This window comes from Barbus barbus, assembly GCF_936440315.1.
Source record: "Barbus barbus genome assembly, chromosome: 25".
NCBI lineage: Eukaryota > Metazoa > Chordata > Actinopteri > Cypriniformes > Cyprinidae > Barbus > Barbus barbus.
The window spans coordinates 455165-476438 of record NC_136753.1 but is presented as its reverse complement, the minus strand read 5'-3'; the positions used below and the strand labels follow the sequence as shown (position 1 = coordinate 476438).

General features: G+C 37.4%; 2 protein-coding genes across 7 annotated transcripts; both read left to right on the top strand.

Annotated features, from left to right (window-relative positions):
- The first annotated feature begins 944 nt into the window (after positions 1–944).
- Positions 945–8395, top strand: LOC306844495 (synaptogyrin-1-like). Of its 3 annotated transcripts, none has more exons than XM_079376671.1 (4): positions 945–1133; positions 3706–3943; positions 4567–4712; positions 7539–8395. In XM_079376671.1, the coding sequence occupies exons 1-4, from the start codon at positions 1032–1034 to the stop codon at positions 7677–7679; spliced, it is 627 nt and encodes a 208-aa protein (XP_079232797.1). In that variant the 5' UTR covers positions 945–1031; the 3' UTR covers positions 7680–8395. The 3 variants fall into 3 exon arrangements, with proteins under 3 accessions (XP_079232797.1, XP_079232798.1, XP_079232796.1); XM_079376672.1 differs by lacking the exon at positions 7539–8395 and adding an exon at positions 4788–5659 and having other exon boundaries at positions 947–1133; XM_079376670.1 differs by having other exon boundaries at positions 951–1133; positions 7473–8394.
- A 29-nt stretch (positions 8396–8424) lies between these two features.
- Positions 8425–18344, top strand: LOC306844534 (TGF-beta-activated kinase 1 and MAP3K7-binding protein 1-like). Of its 4 annotated transcripts, none has more exons than XM_079376750.1 (11): positions 8425–8734; positions 10326–10456; positions 10530–10680; positions 11275–11361; positions 11429–11558; positions 12194–12310; positions 13249–13360; positions 13752–13896; positions 14770–14983; positions 15175–15328; positions 16460–18344. In XM_079376750.1, exons 1-11 carry the CDS (start codon positions 8669–8671, stop codon positions 16680–16682), a joined length of 1530 nt encoding a protein of 509 aa, XP_079232876.1. In that variant the 5' UTR covers positions 8425–8668; the 3' UTR covers positions 16683–18344. The 4 variants fall into 4 exon arrangements, with proteins under 4 accessions (XP_079232876.1, XP_079232874.1, XP_079232877.1 ...); XM_079376748.1 differs by having other exon boundaries at positions 16464–18338; XM_079376751.1 differs by having other exon boundaries at positions 8709–8734; positions 10332–10456; positions 16464–18338.
- Positions 18345–21274: the final 2930 nt, after the last annotated feature.

Sequence of the window (21274 nt, the reverse complement as noted above, 5' to 3'; positions counted from 1 at the left end):
CCTCAGAAACTTTTATATAAAGAAACGGCAAGCAACACATTCAATTAAACGTGAAATGAATGAAAATAAATAAATAAAACAAAAAACAAAATCGTTAATTGATTAATGCATCATTCTGTTTGGAATTAAATGGAAGAATGATAAGCATTAAGAAGAAGAAGAAGAGAGGCGAAGTTAAATGGAATGAAAAATGCTTCTGAACTGATTGATATTTAATTAATCGATATTAAAATATATTTGGAAGCAATATCCAAAAGTAAAAACTTGAAAGCAATGACAACTTTGCAGCTGTTTAATGTGTTTAAACATGTTTTTGTAATTATATAACTGCTATATATATGCTTCGTTCTTACAGTAGCCTATTAATATAATAAATCATAAACAAGACAGAAGCTAAGCTAACCTCACTCTCTCAGAAAATATATCACCCTGTTCCACTAAACCAGTCATAAGGGTCAATTTCTCAAAACTGAGATTTATACATCATCTGAAGCTGAATAAATAATCTTTCCATTGATGTATGGTTTGTTATGATAGGACAATATTTGGCTGAGATACAACTATTAGAAAATCTGGAATCTGAGGGAGCAAAAAAATCTAAATATTGAGAAAATCTCCTTTAAAGTTGTTCAAATGAAGTTCTTAGCAATGCATATTACTAATCAAAAATGAAGTTTTGATATATTTACGGTAGGAAATTCACTAAATATCTTCATGGAACATGATCTTAATATCCTAATGATTTTTGTCATAAAAGAGAAATGTATAATTTTGATCCATACAATGTATTGTTGGTTATTGCTACAAATATACCTGTGTTACTGATGACTGATTTTGTGCTGCAGGGTCAGATATGATTCAATGCATCTGTATCGATCCTTCACGAGCACGCGCATCGCAAGCCAGCGCGCGCTGCCGACGCTTTCTCCTCCTCTCCAGAGCGCGCAGAATCGGCGGAGACAGTCAGATACAGACACAGATACAGAGAGAGAGATACAGACAGAAAGAGAGAGAGAGCTGTAATAGACGGGATGCAGCAGAGCGGCGCGTTCGGAGCGGCCAGAGCCGGCGGAGCCTTCGAGCCGCTCGCCTTCATCCAGCAGCCGCACACCGGCCTCCGGATCGTGTCTTGGGTACGCTCCGTTATCTCCAGAGAGAGAGAGAAGCAGGTGGAGGTTCAGACTGGCGTTAAACAGCATCTGATGCTGCGCGAGACGGAGCAATGCATGCACTGAACTGGGATGCGCTTGAGTTAAATGCATGCTATTGCATCGAAGTGCTGTTAGTTAGGTTTGTGTGGGGCTTCAGAGGTTAGAAATATCATTAGCTCACTATAACAACAATATGAGTCAACTGAAACTGCATTGTGTGTGTGTGAGTGTGAGTGTGTGTGTGAGTGTGTGTGTGTGTGTGTGTGTGTGTTTAACGGAGATGTACTGTCTGGCATTAGTTGGTTTGTGTTGGAAATCATTGGTGTTTAGATCTTCTGAACATCTAACAAACTGACACAAACCCTTAACTGACCTGAACACATGTAAACTCCACTGACTAGTCCTTCTGTACACTGAGAAAAAAATTGTAACCTAACGTTAAAGTTAACTGATTTTATTCGTCAAAATATTATTCAGGTCTAATATTACTGAATTAAACTAAGTACACTTATTTATACCATCAGAAATTAATTTTATGGGTTGAAAAAGGTAGAAATAACTCTTTAAGAATTGCATGTTACTACTTTATAGAGTGCAAGTGTTTCTCTCACTGTGCAGTTATTACTTACACATGTAAACCTTTTAACATGAACTTACTGCATGCATCTGACCATCATCATGTCAGCAAAAATACACTGTTCTGCTGCTAAATCTTATGGATTGATCCCTATATTGATCAGCTTCACCATCAGCCTCATATATAATGAATGTGTGTGTGTGTGTGTGTGTGTGTGATGCTGACTCTGAACTGAATAACCTGATAAATGCTGTAACATGCAATCACATCTATTACAAACACAACAGCACACGCACACACACACGCACACACACACACACACACACACCTGTATCCAGTGTCCAAATCCGGTCCGTTCGGGTTCAGATGTAGACAGATCTGAGTTCTTCAGTCTTAAAGAGTGATGACATGAATTCTGCACATGCTCAGTAAATATTCTAACATGAGCTGATTATTGTCTTTTGGACAAATTTGGATTTGTCTCATATTTGATCAAGTTTGTATCGATTCTGTTATTTTCCTGTTTATTACGGTGAAGCTGCTTTCAAACAGTCTATATTGGGACTATATGGAAAGTATAATAAAACTGACTCGACTTACTGAACAAGATTTCAGGCGTAATTTACTGTAAATTATGAGATTAAATGTATGACATTGAATCATATTAGAAACGTTATTAACATTATTTCATTAAAGTGGCAGAGCTGAGATGGTTCTTGATTAGACTGAAGTGTATTTTTAAGAGCAGAATGTTGTTTTGAACATGATTTATGCTTGTGTGTGTTTGTGACGTAATTAGCTTGTTCTTTTCCATTCCTGCCAGAGCAGAGCGTCCCAGTGCCCTTTCTGTAAGTTACATAGCTACACCAGTAGGTGGCGACACATGACTGTATAAATAGTGCGTATTGAATCATTTATTTATTTGTTCAACACCGATTTATTAGAGACTAAACAATTGACTGTTTTTAAACGCGTCACTGAATCATTCATTCTTACGATTCATTCAACAACACTGATTCATTCAACAACACTGATTCATTCAAACGATTCATTCAACAACACTGATTCATTCAAACGATTCATTCAACAACACTGATTCATTCAACAACGCTGATTCATTCAATAACACTGATTCATTCAAACGATTCATTCAACAACACTGATTCATTCAAACGATTCATTCAACAACACTGATTCATTCAACAACGCTGATTCATTCAATAACACTGATTCATTCAACAACGCTGATTCATTCAATAACACTGATTCATTCAAACGATTCATTCAACAACACTGATTCATTCAATAACACTGATTCATTCAAACGATTCATTCAACAACACTGATTCATTCAAACGATTCATTCAACAACACTGATTCATTCAACAACACTGATTCATTCAACAACACTGATTCATTCAGATTGGGTTGAAGCAGTTCTGCTGCGACTTTGTTTTTTGGATGGAGCTAAAACAGACAGACTAAAGAGTAAGTTATTGAATGGAAGTGTATTGATATGTTGTATAAAGGCTTCATTACACAACTATGCTGCTTTCTTGTTACTCCAGTAATTAGTCGTTAGCGAGATTCACACTACGATGATCAGCACGCTTGGTTTGTTGAAGAGAAAAAGGAAGTTGGGCATGTTTATGCTTGGTCTTTAACACCTGTGTGTTTCTGTTTTTGACTCTTTCAGCTGAAGAGGTCAAACTGTAGAGTTTTCTAGTTTCACTTGCTTTAAACTTGCTTCTATATTTACTTTTATACTAAAACCACAGCATGTTTTAATCGTGTGCAAGAGCCTCTAAAACACCTGTTCGTGTCTCAAGAAATCAAATGTTATATTTTGACTTGAAAACATCCTGTAACTGTCAGAAGTAGAAATAACAGCCTGTTTAATCAATAAACGATAATGGATAAGACCGCTGTTATTCTCATTTGAAGAGCGTAATTATCTGTGTGTTCTGTTCTCCTCAGCTCTTCTCGTTAGTGATCTTCGGCTGTATCGCTAACGAGGGCTACATCAACAGGCCTGATGAGGTCGAGCAGTTCTGCGTCTTTAACCGGAACCAGAACGCCTGTAACTACGCAGTCGGCATGGGCTCGCTGGCCTTCCTGAGCTGCATGGCCTTCCTGGCTTTAGACGCCTATTTCCCACAGATCAGCAGCGTCAAGGAGCGCAAGAGAGCCGTGCTGGCCGACGTGGGAACCTCAGGTAGATCTTCACCTGAGCCTGAGATCTAAACACATAACCTGTAATACTCACATTTGTTTAAAATACTGATACAAGTAAAGAGAACTCAACCAGGAGACTAACTTACGTGCAAACACTGTTTTGAAATGTTCCTAAAATGATCAAATGTCCAGTTTTCTTTTTGTAATTATAACATTATTTGAAGGTTACAAAAATATTTATTAAAATGTTCTAATAAGAGATTACGCTGTATACAAACAGAGAATACAAACAACAATTTGAATACAAATTCACTCAGAAATTGTTAGTAAATTTCATGAAGACGTGACAAGTAACATACAATTTTGAAGTAAAAAGATTCATATATATGAGGTATATTAAAATATACGCTACTACACTGTAATTAATCAAAAGTTGAGAAAACGTCAAAGTTTAAGGCAACCAGCTTCAGGAGATTTTTGGAGTTTTCTCAACTTGTTTTTGTATAAACTGAATACAACAAGCTGAGAAAACTCAAAAATCTCCTGAAGCTGGTTTCTCAACTTTAGATTTTTTACAGTGTAGAATCTTCTAGTAAAACATACTCCAGAACTCATGTTTCCAGTGTCTCACAGTCTCTGTGTGTCGCTGTCTGTCTGTTCCAGCGTTCTGGTCCTTCGTTTGGTTCGTGGGCTTCTGTTTCTTGGCCAATCAGTGGCAGGTGGCCAAAGCGGAGGACAACCCGCTGCGGTCGGGTGGACACGGAGCGCGGGCCGCCATCACCTTCTCCTTCTTCTCCATCTTCACCTGGGTCTGTACCTGCTGTAATTACACACATGAGCGTTGTGCTGGAGCGGTGTGATGATTCAGTGTGTGTGTGTTTCAGGGAGCTCTTACGCTGGTCTCTCTGGAGAGACTCAAACGTGTGTGTTTTGAAGAGGAGTATGAGGAACTCTTTACCCAGCAGCCCACACACACACACACACACATGAATAAACACGTTCTCTCCGAGTGTGTGTGAGACTCCAGCCTCAGCGGTCATCCTGAAGAATGAATCCGTCTCAGAAGCTTAGAATCAGAACTGAGATGCTAAATTAATACTGCTTCAGTTCAGGATTCAGCATGTTTTCAGCAGTCTTCAGAACAGATTCAGATCTGCTGTAATGCGCTGCTCTACATTGAGGAAACTTTCATTATTAGTCCTTAGCAGAAGTGTGCTAGTGAAACAACATTCACAACACATTTCATTTCCAAGACAAACAGGATATTCAAGTAAAAAAATAATGTTAATGTACTGATGATCAGTGTTGGGGAAAGTTACCTTTAAAAGTAATGCATTCCAATATTGTGTTACTCCCTAAAAAAGTAACTAGTTACATTACTTAGCTACTTTTTATGGAAAGCAATGCATTATAGTTACTTTTGAGTTACTTCTTTTTTTTTAAATCTGGGCAGGGCTTGATTTTTTGTTTTTAATATAAAAAGTTCTTCTTTTATAAATGCAGAAGCCCTTTCACACCAAAAGTGAAGTGAATCCGCTTCAGACTGAAGGAAATGTAGATTCAGGTCTGTACAGTAGAGGGCGCCACTCAAACTAATCACATGAAGAATATGACGCAGGAGAAGAAAGTTCAACACTATTCAGCAATAACTAAAAATCAAACACAAATGTGTCGTTTCTGCTTATTATTATGATTGAATTGGATCATTGAAGATCAGCAGCAAAGACAATAGTTAATAAAATGGGATTAAATACATAAATGATATTTCTCTTATTTAACACATTTAATTATTGCAGGTTTGTATAATATTCTGAGTTTGTATTTGACTGTTTTTATTTATTTTGATGAACACTGAATGTGTTTTAGTGCAGGTGAGATGAGTAAATACATGTTGATATTTAGTCTAGAACTACAGTAAGATCATGTTGATATTTAGTCTAGAACTACAGTAAGATCATGTTGATATTTAGTCTAGAACTACAGTAAGATCATGTTGATATTTAGTCTAGAACTACAGTAAGATCATGTTGATATTTAGTCTAGAACTACAGTAAGATCATGTTGATATTTAGTCTAGAACTACAGTAAGATCATGTTGATATTTAGTCTAGAACTACAGTAAGATCATGATGATATTTAGATCATGTAGATATTTAGTCTAGAACTACAGTAAGATCATGTTGATATTTAGTCTAGAACTACAGTAAGATCATGTTGATATTTAGTCTAGAACTACAGTAAGATCATGATGATATTTAGATCATGTAGATATTTAGTCTAGAACTACAGTAAGATCATGTTGATATTTAGTCTAGAACTACAGTAAGATCATGTTGATATTTAGTCCAGAACTACAGTAAGATCATGATGATATTTAGTCTGGAACTACAGTAAGATCATGTTGATATTTAGTCTAGAACTACAGTAAGATCATGATGATATTTAGTCTAGAACTACAGTAAGATCATGTAGATATTTAGTCTAGAACTACAGTAAGATCATGTAGATATTTAGTCTAGAACTACAGTAAGATCATGTAGATATTTAGTCTAGAACTATTTAGTCTAGAACTACAGTAAGATCATGTTGATATTTAGTCTAGAACTACAGTAAGATCATGTAGATATTTAGTCTAGAACTACAGTAAGATCATGTAGATATTTAGTCTAGAACTACAGTAAGATCATGATGATATTTAGTCTAGAACTACAGTAAGATCATGTAGATATTTAGTCTAGAACTACAGTAAGATCATGTAGATATTTAGTCTAGAACTACAGTAAGATCATGTAGATATTTAGTCTAGAACTATTTAGTCTAGAACTACAGTAAGATCATGTTGATATTTAGTCTAGAACTACAGTAAGATCATGTAGATATTTAGTCTAGAACTACAGTAAGATCATGTCGATATTTAGTCTAGAACTACAGTAAGATCATGTAGATATTTAGTCTAGAACTACAGTAAGATCATGTAGATATTTAGTCTAGAACTACAGTAAGATCATGATGATATTTAGTCTAGAACTACAGTAAGATCATGTAGATATTTAGTCTAGAACTACAGTAAGATCATGATGATATTTAGTCTAGAACTACAGTAAGATCATGTTGATATTTAGTCTAGAACTACAGTAAGATCATGTAGATATTTAGTCTAGAACTACAGTAAGATCATGTTCACACACAACACTCTGCACTTACTCCTGATTTCTCTCAACACCAGAGCTGTCACTCAATACATCAGAAACACAGGAACTGTTACTTATTCGAAAAATAACTCAGATATTTCCTTCTAAATTAGTCACTTAAAAAAGTAATCTGATTACTTGTGTTACTTGTAATGTGTTACCCCCAGCACTGCTGATGATCATGTTGTTACTGTAACCTGTAAATCTTCAGTTTTCTGACTAATCAAACTGATCTTTCTCTCTTCTCCTCATATCATATTTCCTTCCCATCCTTCACATTCTCATCCTTCCCCACATTGTCTTTTTTTAACACTGCATTGAACCCTAATCCATCATTCCCTTGTTAAAAACACCCTTCACCCGCACCTGCTTCATCAGGCGGGTCAGGCCGTCCTGGCGTTTCAGAGGTATAAGCTGGGTGTGGATTCGGTTCTGTTCTCGCAGGACTACATCGACCCGAGCCAGGACGCCGTGCCGTACAGCACCACAGACGCTCCGGAGAGTCCCGGAAGAACCGGGTTCTACCAGCAGGACGGCGACGGCGTGTTTGACGGGTCAGCCGGGTACCAGCGGCAGGAGCACTGACCCGCAGCAGGGTCACGGCACCAACTCTCCCTGCTGCACGAATGTGGACTGATTTATATTCAGCATGGGGTTATAAGTGTAAATGGAGTTACACCTAACAGTTGTTTCAGCTGCTTACACACATTTTCAAAACTTTGCCTCTTTTTTTTCAAAACTTTACACACAAATACAAGAATCGCACACAAAATGCAAAATGTCTTACATTTCTTGCACTGCATTCAAAATATCACAAACTCATCTCAAAAGCAACACCTTTGCCATAATATTAATTCCTGTTAGATTTGTGTGTTACAGAGAGAATTGTGTTGTGTTTTAAAACTGAGTCACAGTCTGATAGCTAGTGTGTGGTTTTGCAGATCTGGTGTGTGCTTCTGCTGTTTGAGCGTCAGCTGCTTTCAGAAACTGTGTGACGAGGACAGAGTCTGTGTGCAAGCAGCTGAAAAACACTGTCATATTAATGTACTCACACTCTCCACAATAAAGGTTCTTTATCGGCATTAATGTTCCATGAAGAACCATCGTTTCATTGAACAAAAACGTCCTTTAAAAACATTCTTTAGTTTATTAAAATGTTCTTTACACTAAGAAAAAATACTTCTTTTAAGAATTGATCACTGAAAGGTTCCCAGCTAACAAAAATATGTTTTAGGAATGTTCTGCTGTAAGTTATGAAAATGTTATTTCTGAATGTTCACCAAACATTAAAACCGTTAAGGAAACGTTCCATTTTATAATTCTGCAAACATGTGTGCGTGTGTGTGCGTGAGAGTGTGTGTGTGCGCGTGTGTGCGCGTGAGTGTGTGTGAGAGAGTGTGTGTGTGTGCGTGTGTGAGAGTGTGTGTGTGCGCGCGCAAGATCAAGCACCGTATATCTTCACTGTATTGATTTGCTGAATTGTGTCAAAACAAGTGTTGGGTCTAGAGCGGACTGAACCGGACTGATCTCAAACGCATGCAGCTGGTCTGAGGCCGAGCCGCGCATGCGCGCAGATGCGCTGGAGCTCTGACGCACTTCCGCTCAAGATGGCGGCGCAGCGCAGTAGTCTGATGCAGAGCGTAAGAAAGTGCTTTTCTCTCATCTTCCGCATCTTATCATAACTCATAAACCACAGCACTGTTATTATATACTGTATTATAAGAGTCGCCAGTGTTAGTGTTTATTCCGTGCGTTGATGTCTGAACACACAGTAAATCTGTCTTTACAGCATTAATTAAACATCATCTATATTCTGTTATTAATTAATTACTCTCACTGTTGCGTTCAGTTACTGTATTATATATTATTACACAAACTGTGAGATTAACGAACCAAACCACTGAAGCTACACGAAATAATGTAAAGCTGAGTCTGAATGAAGATTTTAAACAAAGTAAAAGTCCTTTGTTATTTACTTTTAGTCATTTATCAGACGCTCAGAACCATCAAAAGAGCAATAAAACACAGTTATTAAATAAAATGTGCAATAATAATAATGTTTATGCAATAAAATGTTATGTAGCCTTTCAGACAGAAATGTATAAAAATGAAACATCTGTCGCTGGAGTCTCTTGATATTGTGTGAAATCATACTGTCAGCTTTATTTTATTATTATCTTGTGAAGCACTGAGATGCATTTGATGCAGGACACTTCTACAGATACATGCTTTACATTTAACAATATTATTATTAAAAATGTATTATTATTACTTTAACATATTTATTAATTTGAAGTTGATTTTTCTGACTGTATTGCAGATATTTGTTATTGTTTCAGGGTTTAAGGCTAATGCTGTCAAACGATTAATCGCATGCCAAATAAACTTTCCATAGTTTACATCATATATGTGTTTGTACTGTGTATATTTATTATCTATTACATTTACATTTAGTCATTTAGCAGAAAGTGAGTTTATCCAGAATGACTTGCAAATGAGGACAACAGAAGCAATCAGAACCTGTCGCTGCTATAACAAGACTCAGGTATCCTGATGAAGTACACATAGTGAGGTTTATTATTATTATTATATAATAAATAAAAAGGAAACATATAGAATACAAAAAGAATACAGAAGCTAGTGTTAGTTTTGGTTTTGTTTTTTAAGAAAAACTATTATAATATAATTATATATATATAAAAAAATAATATATATATATATATATATATATATACATACATATTAATGTATATATAAATAATACACACACATACAGCATATAATTTGGAAATATTTACATGTATATATTTATATTAATTTAATTGATATTATATATAAATATATTTAATATATAAATGTAACATTTTTCTTAAATATATGCATGTGTGTGTGTGTTTATATATACATAATAAATAAACACAGCACACACACACATATATTATGTAAACAAAGCTTTTATTTTGGATGCGATTAATCACAAATAATCATTTCACAGCACTAATTAAAGCACATCATTTTCATATCTTTTTTCAGAAAACAGGTCTTTATATCATCATTTTGCATCTCAAGTGACTGTATGTAGATTTCAGTATGTTTCGATATTTTTACTGGAAATCAAGGTCACAAGAACATGATTTTGTGCTGAAAGTGCTCAGATCTGCATGAATGAAAATGATCAGTTTGATTGATTGATTGATTGATTGATTACACCTGTGTCTGCTGTGTTTGCAGCATCAGAGCTGGACAGACGCTCTTCCTCTGTGTCAGCTGTGTGGTGTCGGTTCGGCCCCGAACTGTGTGTACAGCCCCGACGGGAAAGGGACCCAGAGCCACCCCAACGAAGACGGACACTTCCGCTTCAGGTAGAGACACTCACAGCCGCCTGCGCAGACTCTGATCACTGTGAACTGATGTCACTTCCTGTTTCCTCCTCAGCACTGAGTGCTGCTTCCTGTACGGTGTGTTTAACGGGTTCGACGGCAGCCGTGTGGCCAGTTTCGTGTCTCAGCGTCTGACGGCGGAGCTGTTGCTGGGTCAGCTGAGCACCGGTCACACGGACGCGGACGTGCGCAGAATCCTCTCACAGGTTTGGGATCTGACAGAAATCTGCTCACCATCAGTTCTTTCTTCATCAGATCTGGAGGAATGTGTCTCTGCATCAGTGTCTCAGCAATGGATGCTCTGCAGTGAATGGGTGCCGTCAGAATGAGAGTCCAAACAGCTGATAAAAACATCACAATAATCCACACCACTCCAGTCCATCAGTTAACATCTGGAGAAGACTAAAGCTGAAACAAATCCATCATTAAGATGTTTTTAACTCAAATACCATAGAGTCCATAATCCATAATAACTCTTCCTCCAGTGATAAAGTGTTCTGGTCTGAATCAGGAGAGAAATCTGCACAGGTGCCAGAACAGATCTAAACAAATATGTGGCTGATTTTGATGTGAGAGACAACAGCAGATGCACTTTTCCACTGGAGGAAGAGTTATTATGGATTATTAGGAATTTTTTTGGGATAAAATAGTGCAAGAAACATAGCATAAATTAGTACAAAAGTACAACAGATCTGTAAATGATTAGTAAATATAAAATTGATGGCATTAAAGAATAAATTTAAATAAAATGGTTTATAATAGTCATTATAATTATAATATCTTCTGTTCTGGTCACTCAGGCTTTTGATGTAGTAGAGAAGAGCTACTTTGAGACCATTGATGATGCTCTTGCAGAGAAAGCAAGCCTCCAAACGCAGCTTCCTGAGGTGAGCACACATACAAGAAGAAACCAGATCACTGCTTCTGCTGTGGATAAGATTGTCTGTCTCTCAGGGCGTCTATCTGTCAGCTCAGACTCAGAAGATCACGGAGCGGCTCAAGGCTTTAGAGCAGGAGGTTTCAGGAGGAGCCACTGCCTTAGTCGCTCTGATACTCAATAATAAACTCTACATCGCTAATGTTGGTATGTTCACACACACACACACACACACACTCTTTCACTCACACACACACACACACACTCTTTCACTCACACACACACACACGCACTCTTTCACTCACACACACACACACACACACACACACACTCTCTTTCACTCACACACACACACACACTCTCACACATGTTGGGTTTCCATGTTTTATGGGGACATCCCATAGGCGTAATGGTTTTTATACTGTACAATCTGTATGTGCTATTGCCCTACACCAACCCTACACCTAAACTTAGCCCTCACAGGAGACTTTGTGCATTTTTAGATTTTCAAAAAACTTTATGCTGTATGATTTATAAGCTTGTTTCCTCATGGGGACCAAAAAATGTCCCCACAAGATTAAGATTTACTGGTATTACTATCCTTGTGGGGACATTTGGTCCCCAGGACGTGATGAATACCAGGTGCACACACACACACGCACTCTTTCACTCACACACACACACACACACACACACACTCTCACACACACACGCACTCTTTCACTCACACACACACACACACACACACTCTCTTTCACTCACACACACACACACACAATCTGAGGAATCAAACACTGTATGCTGATCGTGTTGTTGTTTTCTTAATTTCTGTGTGTTTTCAGGAACCAACCGGGCTCTTCTCTGTAAGACCACCAGTGACGGTCAGAACCAGGTGATCCAGATCGGACGAGCGCACACAACTGACAACGACGACGAGCTGTCCAGACTCGCCCAGCTGGGTGAGACACACGCACGCTAATGCATTAAATATAATATGCAATCAAAATGTGCATTTATTGTAAATGGATGAAGGCTGCATGAGTTGGGGAAAAAACTAAATGTCATTTTTCTGATTTAAAAAAAGTGTTTATAGGGCTGCACAATTTGGCCAAAATTGTGTGATTGTATAACAATATGGCTATATAATAAAACAATAAGAATTATTATTATTACTATTACTTAATACACTAGCAGTCAACAGTACAGTACGATTTTTATTGTTTTTTAAAGAAGTCTCTTCAGCTCACCAAGCCTGAATTTATTTGATCCAGATGAATCTACTGGAGAGCTACAGCTCATTGAGGGAACCATGAATGACAACATTTACAAAAATGTGAGGGTGTACTCACTTCTGTGAGATACTGTATTTACTGTATATACTGTAAAAATCGTACTGCTCTAAAACTTTTAGCTGGTAGTGTATATTAAAAATGCAAAAGAATTACTGATTAAAAAGTAAGTATTACACAAAAAATAATTTTATTTTACATTCCAACACAATGACAGTAGGACTAATATTTTAACGTGAACCGAGGTGCTCATGTGTAAATGAACAGCAGTGGCATGTTTCACGCTAAAACACACGGCCCATGTATTTATTTCATTAAATCACCACCTTTGCTATTTAATGGCATTAATCCATATGGGGATTTTGGATGTATGTAATTTAATCAGCAGTTCTAAAATGCTCTGTTACTCTATAAGTGATCAGTAAAGTAGAGGAGCAGTGAGTGCTTTTCTCGCTTTCTTCTCAACTTGATTGATATTATTCATCAGCAGGGCTGAAATTCAGACAGCAATATGACTCTTGACTCTGAATCGTTGTATATGAACTGCAATACGTGTTGATTGTGTCTGAGCTGAGCGTGTCGAGTGTGTGTGATTGTGTGTGTCTCAGGTCTGGATCCGGTGCGCTTGAGGCAGACTGGACTGATCTCAGGTCAGAGCAGCACTCGACGGATCGGAGACTATAAAGTCAAATTCAGTTACACAGACATCGACGTGCTCAGGTGTGTTTCTGATATACACGCACACACACTCTCTCTCACACACACACACACACTTAGCCCTCACAGGAGACTGTGCATTTCTACTTTCCCCCCAAAAACCTCACTCTGTATGATTTATAAGCGTTTTGAAAAGTGGGGAAATGGGTCAATGTCCTGAAAAGTCACCTTCCCCTTGTAATACCTGTCATACCTGAGTCAAATGTATGTCTTCATTTGTCACAAAAAGCGCACACGCACACTCTCACACACATGCACATACACACTCACTCATTCTCACACACACACTCACTCATTCTCACACACACACTCACTCATTCTCACGCACACACTCACTCATTCTCACACACACATTCTCACTCACACCTGATTTTAATAACGTGTCTGTATTCAGTGCAGCGAAGCAAAAGCCAATCATCTCGGAGCCTGAGATCCACGGCGGCCAATCACTGGAGGGCGTGACGGGCTTCCTGTTGCTGATGTCAGAGGGGCTGATAAAAGCCCTGGAGTCGGCTCACGGACCGGAGCAGGTCAACCAGGTTATTATTACTGAAGATCTGCTGCGCTGCTGAAATAAAGGCCCATCTAGGGATGCACCGAAAGGAAAATTCTTGGCCGAAGCCGAACCAAATTAAACACTGGGCCGAATACAAACTTTTTTGAGTATTTTTCCCCCTTGTACTTTGCCAAATATTTTCACCATTGCATAAATTAAATAGCCAAAATGTGCATTTTACTGGTTTGTCTTGCTTTATAAAGACAAAATCAATTACAAAACAACAATTTAGAAATACTTACTTAACACTGAACATTATATCAGACGTTATACCAACGAAGCACAATTTAACTTTAAATTAATAAGTTATTAAAATAATATTTTTGGCCATTTTTGACACCCTCTTCTTGAATCAATTATGTATTTTTTTCTGTATAAATAAATGCAGCCTTGCTGAGCAGAAGAGACTTGTTTTTAAAACATTAGAAAATATTACAGATCCCAATTTGAACACCGTGTGTGAATGTTATAATAAATGCATTAATAGAGCTGTTGTAATGATTATTATCATTATTATTGTCTTGCTTTTTTATTTTATTTTAAAAATTCATAAAAATGTGACTGAGCAACTGACGAGTTTAACATTGTTTCAGTGCAGATTTTCCTCACACTTTGGACAATTACATGCAATTCATGCGTGCATTCGAAAACATAACGTCCTACAGTTTATTGACTAATTGTTTTAAGGCCATTTGTTGATTTCAGTCGTCATACAGTAATTTTTCAGTCTAATTTATTCGGTCTTTTCACTTATTCAATCATTTTGGTTGTCAAACATTCGGTGCATCCCTAGTCACATCCGTCCTGCAGCATCGTTTCAATATCTGTGGACTACATTTCCCATGTTCCCCGGCAGGAGATCGTTGCCATGGTAGCAGCGGAGCTGGTGCAGCAGAGCAGTCTGGAGGCGGCTGCGCAGTCGGTGGTGGAGCGCGTCAAGCGTCTGCATCACGACTCATACGTGAGCGGCAGACAGAGGGCGCCACACTGCGCAAAACATGAAGACATGACCCTTCTGATCAGAGTCATTAACTACGCGCTCGCAGACGGATCGCTCACACCCACGCAAGGTGAGACGCAGCTCGACCAATCACAAGCCAGAACCACAAACACCTGCTTTATAGATCCCAGCACACACAGGTTAATCAAAGGCCTTTTGACTTCAACAATAAGATCTTAGATTGTGTCTGTGTCTGTGTCTGTCTGTGTGTGTGTGTGTGTGCGCGTGTGTGTGCGTGTGCGTGTGCGTGTGTGTGTGCAGGAGGACGGATCTACCCGGTGTCTGTGCCGTACTCTAATCATCAGAGCACCAGTAAGACCAGTGTCATGCTGTCTCTGGTGATGCCGGCGCAGGGAACGCTGACCAACGGCTCCAACACCGCGTCCACTCTGGAGGGAGACACGCCGACCGCCGGGTAACTCAGCGCTGACCGCGCTTACGAGCACTTTTTTCCTTTTTAATTTTAGATTCATTTTTACAAATTAGTTTGCATTTTTTGCCATTTTTAGTAGTATATGTTGATAGTTCAACTAAATGAAAATAACAAATGTTGCTTTGTAAAATAAATTAAGTTTCCTTTTTAATTTTAACGTTTTAGTAATTTAGTTAGTTTTTGCCATTTTTATTAGTTTTTTCTATCTATATTGTTTTTACTAATTTTATTGTCATTATTTATTCATTTAGTTTATTATTTATTTATTTTATATATTACTACAAGTTAAACTAAATGAAAATGAGAAATTTAAAGTTCCCCTTTTAATGTTAATGTTTAATGTTAAGTTTTAGTAATTTAATTATTTAATAATTGTTTTCATATATATATATATATTAGTGCTGTCAAATGATTAATTGCATCCAAAATAAAAGTTTTTGTTTACATAATATATATGTGTGTGTGCTTTGTATATTTATTATGTGTATATAAATACAAACACATGCATGTATATATTTAAGAAAAATATGTTATGTTTATATATTAAATATATTTATATATAATATAAAAATATATGAATATAAATGTAAATATTTCCCAAATATATGCTGTATGTGAGTATATGTAGATATACATAATAAATATACACAGCACACGCACATATATATTATGTAAACAAAACTTTTATTTTGGATGCGATTAATCGTTTGACAGCACTAATATATATTTGCTAATATTTTCATAATTTTAGTTTTATAATTTTTCAGTTTTCTTTTTTTTTCTATTTTAGTACATTAAGTTAAACTAAAGAAAATATTTCTGTTAAAATTTTCAATTTCAATTATAAAATAATGTAAATGTTTTTAGTTAGCTGTAATAATCCTGCACCCACCTAATGTTGTTTCCTACAGCTGAATGCATTCGTAACTATATCAATAACGCATAAATCTCTCTCCACGGTCCCCGGTTTAACTGTAGTCTACTGACACCCCTGATCCCCCTGACCATTGACACCTTACAGCCCATCAGTGAGAGTCCTGACCCCGCCCCTCTCTCTGACCCCGCCCCTCCCGCTGACCCCGCCCCCCTGTGTATCTGTGCTCCTCCCCTCAGTCAGAGTCCCACAGCGACGCTGCAGTCGACCAACACACACACGCAGAGCTCCAGCTCCAGCTCTGGAGACGGCAGCCTGTTCCGGCAGAGAGGCAGTCAGGCGGCGCAACCGGACGAGACGGGAAGAGTGCCTCCATACGTCGACTTCACTCAGTTCTACCGGCTCTGGGGCTCCGACCACAGCGAGGGCCAGGGTCTGTCTGGAGATCTGGGGCCGCAGTGAGGATCAGGTGAAACACAATATTATTCCATCTGTGAGCCGACAACAATCTCCTTAAACTGTCTCTTTGGCCTGTAATCATGGATAGAGGCGCTCCACTGACTGTATTAAACTATTAAAACCTCACCGGAGCGTCCAGCTGCAGATCCGAGTCCAGCATCATGTTTATAACACTTCACACTCACGTCTCTCTGAGCTCCTTTTTCCAGCTTCTGTGGAGTATGACATCTCTGTAAGACCAAACCTGCAGAGCTGCATATATACGTCTGTCTGTTTGTGTTTTCTGTGTTCTTTGAGTTTTAATGTCTTCCTTTAATAAACAGCTCTTGTTTCAGCTCCACATTCTGGTTTGGGTTCTCTTACGATACAATACAATGCCAAATTTATTTATAAAGCACATTTAAAAAGCAACCGAAGTTGACCAAATTGCTGTACAGAATAGAATAAAAACTTGGAAATGATAATAAATGGCCTGCATAGCACTTTTATATCATGGGATTTTGACCAAATATATTCAATCTTGATTTTTGTAAATGTTGCAGCAAGATGTTAAAAAATGTTTTTGTGTGTGTATGTGTTTGTGTGTGAAAAATTACAGTTTTGGATATATAAGGTAATAAAAAATTATCTTAAAAAAATAAAATACCTTAAGCTTAAAGTAAGTACATAAGAGCATGTAAAGCAAATATCTTTAAAATAAATTCCGTGTGGAGCATCTGTTCTCACCTTTTTACCCCTTACCTGTTTGCATCTCTGCAGACTTTGGGCTTCATACGGCGCCAAAGAGCCACATTCAACATCTAACACACAGTTTTCCTTATGCACAAATATAATTATTTCGGTGTTCATTAAAATTACTTGAGAGACAAAGCTTAACTTCTTCTAAGCAGGCCTACAGTGCTGGTTGTAAGCCATTTTTATCATTATTCTTTAAAGGAAAATAGAGTATCATCAGCATTTTAGATGAAAGGATACTCTATATTTGTTAAAAAAGAAAGCCAGAGGTAGCATGTACAGGGTGAACAAAACCGGCCCAAGGATTGATCCCTGTGGAACACCACAATTAACAAGAGGAGGTCTGATGACCAATACGAACACTAAAACATCTGCTGGTCAGATAAGAACGGAACAGAACAGAATTAACAGTCAAATAAGATTGTAAGTGAGTCAATAAAACTTTCTCGAGGATCTTTGAGATAAAGGGTAAATTAAAAATAGGATGAAAATTGGAAAGAGAAGAAGGGTTTTTATTAAGATATGGCATCACCACAGCACATTTAAGATTGTTAGGAAAGGAACCAGTAGACAAACATTGGTTAATAACCAATAACAGAGCAGGGCCAGCTGTGTCCATGATTTGTCAAAGGAAAAGAGGTGGAGTGATATACTGAGGGCAGCTAGTTGGTTTTTGTCAGTCATCTGTCGTGTGTATCATGTGTTCCCGCCTCATGTTTCCATATTTGGTTTGTTTCCTGTCCTCGAGTTAAGTGATTTATTAGTTCATTCTTGTCCAGCTGTGTTTGTGTGATTATCCTGTGTATTTATAGTCCTGTCTGTTCAGTGTAATGTGGTCTGGTCTACTCGTTACTCCCCGGTGTTCCGGTCTGTGTCAGCCTTGCCTTGTCTTGCCTTGATGTCGTCATTAAAGACTATATTTTGAGTTTCATCCTCGTCTGCGTGTTCCTGTGTCCTCCTCGTGTGTGCACCGTGACAGTTTTAGGTGACCAGCAATTTCATTACATGAAATCAGGTCAATAGGCTCAAACTCAGACCAAGTAGAAGAACATAGTGGAACATCATGCAGTATGTAAACTGATTTAGACAGCTGGGATCTTAATGTTGTGACATTCTCAGCAATAAACTTTCCAAAGTTGTCACAGAGAGAAGTTGAGCGCTCTAAAATAGAATGCACAGACGGAGTTAGTTTAAAAAAAGAACCTGGGGTTTATGAGAATATTTTTCTGATAAATTCAGACAAATGTTTGCATTTTGCAGCCTTTGCAGCTTTCTGAAACATGTTATAGGAGTTTCTCAAAACTTCATAAGAAACCTGCAATGTGTCCCTTGTCCATTTGCATTCAGTCCCAGAGTCTCAGAGTATGTGTAGGTGCAGGTGCAGGCTCATGGTTTTTATAATTCAAGGGTTCGGTATGGAATTCATGATATCTGCACTGGTAGAATTAAAAAGATTAAGATGTGCATCAGTGTCCAGATTAAGAAGAGTACACTCTAAACAAATGGTGCTATGTAGCACTAAAGTAATCATACTTGTAATCATAGCGGAACCACTTTTAGTGCTATATACTGTAGCTTATTTTAGAGTGTAGAGTCCAGCTCCAGAGAGTTGCATGCATCACGGTAGGCTACAGAACATTCTTCACTATGTTAAGAGTCAGATGTGCCAGCGGTGGATTTCTGAGGGGTACGAGGGACAGTAAAAAGAACCGGCTTGTGATCAGAAAAAAATGCACTACTGATTTCAGTGTTTGAAATAGAAAAAACATGGGTTAAAATCAAGTCAAGGAGATGACCTGGATAAGTGTTGGACCAGAAACCTATTGTGTAAAGTCAAAAGACTCACACAGCAAACATAAATGTTACAATCACCCAACAGCAGTATTTTTTTCATGCCTGGTAACCAAATCCCCCGTTGAGACAGCAAGTTCACTTAAAAAGTCCTCATTATGGTGAGGAGGAGGATATATTGCGAACTGAAGTTAGTTTGATGCTCTCAGATCTGAAGATCTCAGCCGTCGTCTGACTCTACAGGTGCTGCTGGAATCAGCAAACCTTATAATCAGGGGTTTTCCACTGAATCTTTCAGGACTCAGGACTATATTTAGTAGTGACTGACATCCTATTCATCTGTGGTTGATTATTTAAAAATGACAGTCAGAACTGTGCCATTCCTCTTAGAATGATTTATATACTGTTAGAATATGTATTAATACTTTAACTCTTTTATTTTAATAGTCCAGTAAGTAACTTTGCAACTCCATATCAACTAGCAGTCATTAGAGTATTAGTAGACTGTCTGATTAATATCTTCTAACACTTTATTTTGATGGGTCCACAACATACAACATACTGACTATGAGAAACTTTGCAAGTATATGTCAACTTACTCTACTAACCCTAAACCTACCCTACTGAGAGTTAGTAGACATGTAGTTGCAAATGAATGAGAATTAGTTGACGTGGCTAAACAAGTTACTTATAGTTAGAATGTCTAAAGTGGACTATCAAAGTGTAACCTTAGTTTTAAATTTAATTTTAAATAAACACTTCAGCTTTAATTATTCAAAATGCTGAGATGAGTCAGCATCTTGTGCAGATTATTCTAATTAAATTAGATGATAGATTATATAATTTAACTAAAGATGTGATGCTATATTTTGAAAACTGACCGGCCCTCAGCGGCCCCTCATCACGAGACACTAATGTACAGTATTTGAAAACCTGTCCTTGTATTGAACTTTTACAAATATATCATGTGAAAAATGTGTGGGGGGAAAAAATCTAAAGATGCCTTTAATCTCAGCTGCCAGACATGTCTGATTATCAAGACGTCTTGCACCAGTGTTGGTCTTAGAACTGACCACAAGGTGGCGCTATAAGAGGAGAGTTTAGCCTTGTTGTACTTTTCCTGGAAAACACGTGAGACTGTAATGATGCATCATCAAGAGACCCTGATGGAAAAGCTTTATAACAATTGTGTGATCTCTTCACACCGGCCAGTCAAGGCAAATCAAGTCTGTTCCACATGTCCTTCCTTTATTTGATCTAGTTTCACACAGAAACACAGCAGCAGATGATCGTGGAAACTCAGATTGGGCCTGGTGTCAATTACTCGTGTTTTTCATTCAAAGCAGTCAGAATCTGATTATTGTTATTGGATAAAATCCTATGGAAATTGTTTGTCAGTTTATTCATGTATCGACAATGACGGCTTGCCATTTTTGTAAAATGTTAGATAATTTTTTCTTACAATAACTTTGGTAACAGGATTGAATGACTGATGTTGATGAAAGTCGCCAACACACCAATTTGCATAAAACTTGTGAAAATAGAATGCGATGAATTTAATAGTCTTTCAAATTATATCACTTCTTGTGTCACAATTTTATATATATATAGAATGATTATTATTATTTATTTTTTGTATATTTCATATGTTCTAAATATATGTTCTAAGAACGTTTTGCTAACTATCCCATTTAGTTATGGGAAAAAATATTTCTAACAGTTCTTAAAAAAATGAACAAGTTTTTGAAATGTTTAAAAGCCGTGTTTCTTTGTTAGCTGTGTTCTTTTGCGAGCATTGTGAGAATGTTCTCTAAATTAGACGAGATCCAAATAAAATGTTACAGAAAAACGTTCCATAAATAACGTTTTTGTGCTAACGTTCTGATACGTTCTCCGAACGTTCTATTAAAGTTATGGTAGAATGTTTGTTCATAACTTAGCTGTGAAAATACATAGCAGACATTTAAACGTTTAAAAGCTTTTTTCGAGCGAGCTTAATTTAATGTGATAATAGTTTGTCTACTGCTCTGTTCAGTTGGTCAAATATAGCCTACTCGGTTCATTTATAC